The sequence below is a fragment of the Rhodamnia argentea genome, chromosome 7, assembly GCF_020921035.1.
Source record: "Rhodamnia argentea isolate NSW1041297 chromosome 7, ASM2092103v1, whole genome shotgun sequence".
Lineage (NCBI taxonomy): Eukaryota > Viridiplantae > Streptophyta > Magnoliopsida > Myrtales > Myrtaceae > Rhodamnia > Rhodamnia argentea.
The window spans coordinates 26,491,455-26,498,185 of NC_063156.1; the positions used below are offsets into that span (position 1 = coordinate 26,491,455).

General features: G+C 44.5%; 1 protein-coding gene across 2 annotated transcripts; it reads right to left on the bottom strand.

Annotated features, from left to right (window-relative positions):
• Positions 1-2,265: 2,265 nt before the first annotated feature.
• LOC115742468 (protein TRANSPORT INHIBITOR RESPONSE 1) lies at positions 2,266-6,159 on the bottom strand. 2 transcript variants are annotated; one of them, XM_048282489.1, is made up of 4 exons: positions 5,471-6,159; positions 3,833-4,325; positions 2,696-3,496; positions 2,266-2,595 (listed from the first exon to the last, which is right to left on the bottom strand). In XM_048282489.1, the coding sequence occupies exons 1-3, from the start codon at positions 6,082-6,084 to the stop codon at positions 2,699-2,701; spliced, it is 1,905 nt and encodes a 634-aa protein (XP_048138446.1). In that variant the 5' UTR covers positions 6,085-6,159; the 3' UTR covers positions 2,266-2,595; positions 2,696-2,698. The 2 variants fall into 2 exon arrangements, with proteins under 2 accessions (XP_048138446.1, XP_030532623.2); XM_030676763.2 differs by having other exon boundaries at positions 2,266-3,496; positions 5,471-6,158.
• Between the last annotated feature and the right edge of the window lie 572 nt (positions 6,160-6,731).

The following is a 6,731-nucleotide window of genomic DNA, read 5'->3' on the forward strand; positions in this document are numbered from 1 at the left end:
ACAAAAAGTCTCCGCGTAAACGTACCCAAAGAAAAGCACCGGGAGATCTCCCAACGCAGGAAACTCTCAGTAGACGTAACGAACAGCAACTACCGGACGACGGCGCGGAGTGGAGTAGCACGAGAGCATGAGCACGACGGCAATGACAAGCGCTATGAGGAACCCGGGAATCTCAGAGCTTTCCTCATAAGGACAACACACGGCCTTTCCCATCACAGTGAGCTCTCACAACTGTCGTTTCTCTCCAAGCTCGCAGCCCCCGGAGGGTGATAAGGGGAATTGCAGAAACCTCTGAACCGGGGAGGATCTGGTTGCGGAAGACTGAAGACCCAATTGTTGTTGAAGACTAAGACTTAAATGGAGGTAGGGTAGAGTAGACTCGGGACATTTAAAGTCTCCGTGTCTCGAACTCCGAAGGTTCCTGCCAAGTAGTTCCTTGAAAACCAATCGAATGTGAAAAGAAAGACTGGTCGTTTGAATCTGTCTGAACTTGTAGAATTCCGCCACATGTCGTCCTTTGAGTAGATTCGAGGAAAATACGAGGAGACGGACTGTGTCCGTGTCCCCATCTTGAAGTCGATAGCAGTCGTCCGAAAGTAGACGTAAACGGCGATGATCGTCTCGTCGTTCATTCCCATGGTCAGTCTAAACGAGTGAAGAAAAACTTATACTTTGACCAAGAAATATTGACATCCTGGAATTTCGCTTCACGTATTTCAAATATTTCATATCGGTATGATATGATGTTGATGCCTTAGGGAAGGAATTTAGAAGAGAGAAAACGTGATCTGGATTCATCCGAGAAAATGAACTTAAATTGTTACAGAAAGGAAAGTTTAAACTGGCATTCAAATTTATAAAAATTCACATAAATTTTTCTTTCCTTTCCTTTCCTTTTTTTTTTTTTTGGCTTGTCTCGCTCATCTCTTTTATACACATGTTTGTTCGATACTCCTGGGTATCGAATCCCAGACCTGATACTCTCCCGCCCTACCCCCAATCCCTTATCAATTCAACATATAAATCTAAGTACATGTCGGATAGAGAAACGAAGGAAGAATATGCGCTGCGGCAGCAGAAGAATTTGCAGCGTCAGCCAGCGATGGCAGCGTCGGCCTTTCTTATATTACTTTTATAAGGAGACAGCGAACATGGACTTTCAAGGAAACCTTCATTTTAAGTCTAGTCCCCCCACCTCAACCGGTTGCAAGCCGTACTCTGCCTCTAGGTCGGCAGCACCTAGAGACTTGCCGGGCTGTCCTCGCTCGACTCTCTCCTTCTCCTTGTATCTCTTAGAATTTTCTGCTGTTATCTTAATTAAACCAATCTTAGAATAGTATCACTCTTTCTAATGCCTTCTCAGCATAATTAAGCAGCAACGACGACATCATTTGATTACACGAATCGTGAATGTTGAAAGGAAGGACTCAATCGCACTAACTGAAAATCTAAAGACTCAAGCAGCACAATTAACAACAAATGGAGGACCAAAACTATGGAATGTTACTATCCAGACCGACGAGAGCTTGATTAAAGAGGGATAATATCCAAGAAGAGAGAAATAGACGCATGCAGCACGGCAACTACAGAAAAATCAAATCTTGCATGCAGAATTACAAAAAGCGACACATCAGACAAGAGTCCTCACATTTCACTTGCATACCAGTTTACATGCACTGTTGCATGGGACAAACTGTCCATTCAACAGAGGTCAAGGTGGGATATTCAGAAGTGATCAGAAGCAGTTTTTGTAATGGAAGAATCGATTTGTCTCATTTCAACTCTAGCAACAAAAGTCGGCATGCACGATGTACTACGGATTTGGAGGTCTTAAGAAAGTTGAGATCACTGGTGTTGTCCCAATCAAACCCGGATTATCATACTGGAAGACTCGAGAGGAACTTCTGCCATGGATGCGAGGGGATGACAAACAAAGGACCACCATCATGGAGGCACGGCACACTATCGTGACGGCAATGGCTACGACAGCTAAGGAGGAACAACCGCACAATATAATCTAGAGAGAAGGAAAACCAAGAATCCGTCATCAATCTTACGAAAGATTCTATTAGAGACCAACAGATCACGAAAGAACCCATTAGCCACAATTAAAGGAAGATCCACCATCATCGCTGAAGTGGTCATGACATTGCACGCTTGACGAGCAGACAAAGGAGTTGGGGCGAAGGCTGTGACGGGGGAGAAAAGAGAAGGGGTGGGAGAGAGGTTCGCATTACGGAAATACAGAAAGGAGAAATGAACCGATGCCGAATCTAATACCTCATTTCCTGGGAAGGTTTCTCTCACATTAACAAGACAAGTCCAATGTCAATCGCCTTAAACGTTTATGAAGTCTGGAAGGAGCATACAACAATGCTAGCCCAAATTAAATTACCATGTCTTGATACACATACAACAACAACAGCTACAAGAACAACAAAAAGGTTCCCCTTTTATTTAACAATGCATTGGTATCCATAGCTCAGCCAAGTGCAAAATCTTCGGCTAGAGAGCTCTTGAGCCTCCGTATACCTTTCCCACAGCTAATGTCACACCAATAACAGCTGCTAATACTAAGCTAACAAGAAATTAGACCTGCATGAAAGAGGGCAGTGAAGAGCAAGTACCTGCTTTGACCGTCGCAGTCACCACATCATAGGGGCACGAGGAAAAAAAGCAAGCGGTTGAACGAAACCTGTCAAGAAGGCCTCAGAGCAGAATCCTCATCCATTGTCCAAACAAAATCAGGCATGTCGAACCTCGGCCCCGCAACCGTTCTATAGATGTAAAGCTTCTCAACAGGGCAGCTTTCAGGCCTCGAATCCGGGTGGCCTTCCTCGTCAATGACTTCAACATTAAGCCTGGGCATCTTCTGACCAAGCAGCTTACATGCTCCGAAGCTCACTGAGCAAGAAGACATCCAAAGGGATCGCATTGTCTCCAGCTTTGCAGCATTGGCCAAGAGCGCCTTGTCACCAAACGGGCAGTCCCGGATCTCTAATTTTCTAAGACTGTCGCACCCCGATAGCACATGGTGCAGTCCCAAGTCACTGTCTCCAGCGAATGCCACAGAAAGCATCTCAAGCTTCTTCGCATAAGTCCCTATGTACTCAAACACGCGGTCGGTTAGAAGACCTGATAGAGAGAGACGCTTGAGATCCTTGCACTGTTGGACAATGGCTCCAAAGCCTGTATCGAGTGGCTCAAGAGTTAAATAATCAGGGCAACGTGGTTCAATGATACAAAGTCGGAATCGAGTCATGTTAGGACGGTTCCGAGCTATGGTAACCAAGGCCGCATTAGACATCTGGCGGCAGAAGTACAAAACTGACTGAAGCTTGGGGCAACCCTCAGACACTGACACGAGGCCCTGCTCTGTTAAAGATACATTTGGTTCACGGTTGAAGGGCTCAGAAGGAAACACCCTCAATTCCCGTAAATCTTTGCAAGACGCAGCCAGGGCTTCCAAACCGCTGTCTTCAATATAATCAAGTACCTGAAATATCATACCAATTCGTTTATTGTGAACAAACATATAATTCAGTACCAAAAGAAACTTAAAGAGGGGAAACAGAGTCTTGTCCATGAATTTTCAATTACAAATTAGTTTATCAGCCATCTTTGATTATAAAGTAATTGATAATGAAGTAGGGAAGAATCATAAATCTCGTCCCACAGAAATACTCGGGAACGACTAATCACTTCATAAAAGCAAAATCCTTTCACTGAAAGTCAAAATTTACACAAAACACTACCAATGCAAAGAAAATATCTTCCGACCAAAAACAAAAATATATAAATATCTTCACAAGTACGTGTCAAACAATCATACCAATAGGCGCTGCAGACGGTGACATTGACTGATAAGTTTTGTAAGTTCAGAGCTTTGGATGGTAGCGTAGCTCAAGTTCAACGATGTAAGCCCTGAGCATAGGGGATATACAGCTGGAAGATAAGCAGGTACTACATCCCAAAAGCCAGACAGACTTCTCAGCTCTCGGCAGCCAGCTAGAGCGCCAACTAGATTCGAGAAATCATCTGACCTCAGTTCAGCAGAGTAAACGCCCGTGCCTAATTCAGCCAACTGTGGGGCCCGTCGAAGTAAATTGGCAAGGCGATCAAGAGGCACAGTGCGGTTAAGTCGGAGAGACCTCAGGTTGGGGCAGCGACCCACCAGGCGCTCCAAGGCAGAGAAGCTCACCTCGGAGCCTAAGCAGGAAATGTTGAGGGATACGAGTGACGTATATGAATCGGGGAAATGACTGAGCCAATGTCCACCCATATCTTCCACTTCACTCTCCCGTAAGTCAAGCTCCCTCAAGTTCCTGGACATGCAATTAGTTTAGTGCGTCAACCAACGGTGTTCACAAGGATCTTTGCAAAAAAAAAGGCATAACCTTGAGTTTTTGAAAAATTGTGGCAGACTGTGGAGTTAAGAGGGCAATTCCCTATAAAATCAACACTAGATGTCAACCAAATTTTGTTGACAAAGTCGCAACAACAGGTGTTCAGGTCAACACAATTGCAAGCCTTTTTAATTAATCTCAGGCGTCAGAAAAAAGAGATCAAACACATCGTCCATCCATTTCACAGTTTGAAATATTTGTTCTCCCGTACAGATGCCGAGCCAAGCATTCAAGAAGTGAAAGGATCTGAAAATGACAAAATCAAATAAATCCAAGATTCTTCTGAGTTTATCACTATACGGAGATAAAAGGACTGACGCATGGGCAAACAAAAGTTATCCCTTTCCAACTCACTAATTCAAAAGAATCTAAAAACCAAAAAGCCCACGCTATACAAGATGTAGCCAATTGATACAAAGCTGTAACATAAGAACAGCAAGAGGAAAGAAAATGAAAGCAACGGTAGCCATATTCTCCATGATATCATCCCCCATCAACATAAGCCCTCCGGATCTAAGAGAAAAAGAAAGCAGAAAGCGATTAATTTAACATTTGGGATAGTGACTTTTGCCAATCCAGGGACCAAGAACGGACCAAAGTTTCCGGAAAGTACAGACATTTAGCGTCGGCAAACGGTAAACAGGCAGCCGAATGCCCGAATGCAAATGGCGAACAGCAAAAAATGAGGAAAAAAAAGATCATAGAAGGCCTAAGCAGGAATGCGAACTGAACAGAACATCGACAAAAAGGGAGGAAAAGAAATCCTCATTCATCATCATTTATCCTCAAAACGCAGCAAAAGCAATCAAATTTGACGACAATCCCAACTGAACGACAAGCAACACCCCCAAGAGTCGACAAGCGTTCCAACTCGCTGATTGCCCATCAAAGAACAAAGAAGGAGATATTAACGAATCGCATTTTCACGGAAAGATACGAACTTTCACTTCGTTTACGAATCTTAAAACACAAATCGAGAAAACCCCTCGCGGTACACAGACCCTCATTCCCAGAAATCAAAACCTATGGACCCTAAAAGAAACCCAGAAGAAAAGAAGACGAACCTGCAATTAGCGGCAACGGCGGCGAGCCCGCCTGTGGAGAACCCCTCGCAAAAGGACAAAACCAAGACCTTGAAGTTCTTGAACGACCTGGCGATCAGCTCCAAGTTGTCGTCGGTGACCACCATCCTCTTGAGCCGAATCTCCTCGAGCCAAGGGTAGGCGCGGGCCATGGCGGCGATCCAGGGGGAGACGTAGCCGCCCCAGCCCTCGGGGACGAGGTTGAAGTCGGCGAAGTGGGGCTTGCCCTTGAGCTCCACGGATCTCACCTCCGGGAAGCGCCGGACGACGGCCGCGGGGCTGACGGCGTAGCAGTTGCCGACGAAGACGCGCCTCCGGCACCAGCGCTCGATCTCATACCACGACTTGCACACCAGGGAGATGGCATTGCGGTCCCTGTCGGAGCCGATGAAGGAGAACACGTGCTCCAGCACCTCCTCCGGGAACAAGTGCGCCATGAAAACTCGCGAGCAAAGAATGGAGCTTGGCTTCTTGATTGGCTGAGAGAGAGAGAGAGAGAGAGAGAGAGAAGTGGGGTTAGATCTGGATGGGCATACAGAGGAGCTCAGTGCGAGTCTTTGGTTGTCTGTGAGCTGCATAAAATGGCAAAAATACATAGAAAGAGCAACAAGTATGTAAGAGAATTTGAGTGTAGACTCAGAGAAAAAGAGAGGGAGAGAGAGAGAAGATAAGGATTTTTTTTTTTTTTTTTTTTTTGTTCGCTTTTTTAGCCGTGAATGTTTTGGTTCGTCCAACGTTCTACAAATTTTCACTCGGCCCGATCATTATTTAGGACATCCATTACAAGTTTCAAAACTCACAAATACAGCGATTCAAACTCAGATATTAAAGCATGGAAGACGAAACATATTTACCATTTCAACATTTTCATTTTTCTTTTTTGAGTGCGTCGATGGATGAGTCGGGGCGAAGTTAAACTCGAAATGCGATTGCGTTTGGTGGAGGGTTTGAGAAGACGGTCTCGGTGAAAATGTAGGGGCATCGAACGGGATGACGAGAGGAGAAAAGAAGAGCAATAGCTTTTTTCTCATTCATTTTCAAATTTCCTAATTTGAATGATTTCATAAAAGTTAATATCATGCAGAGTGAATTTTTTTAAAATAAGCAAATTCTCAAAACAAGTTATGAATCATTTTTAACATATGATTTTCTATCAAATCATATTTCACTTCGGGGAGCTCAATTTTCGATTCGAGCTCAAATTATCTTTCAAGAAAATCAATGAATGTGTTAAATGGGTTTG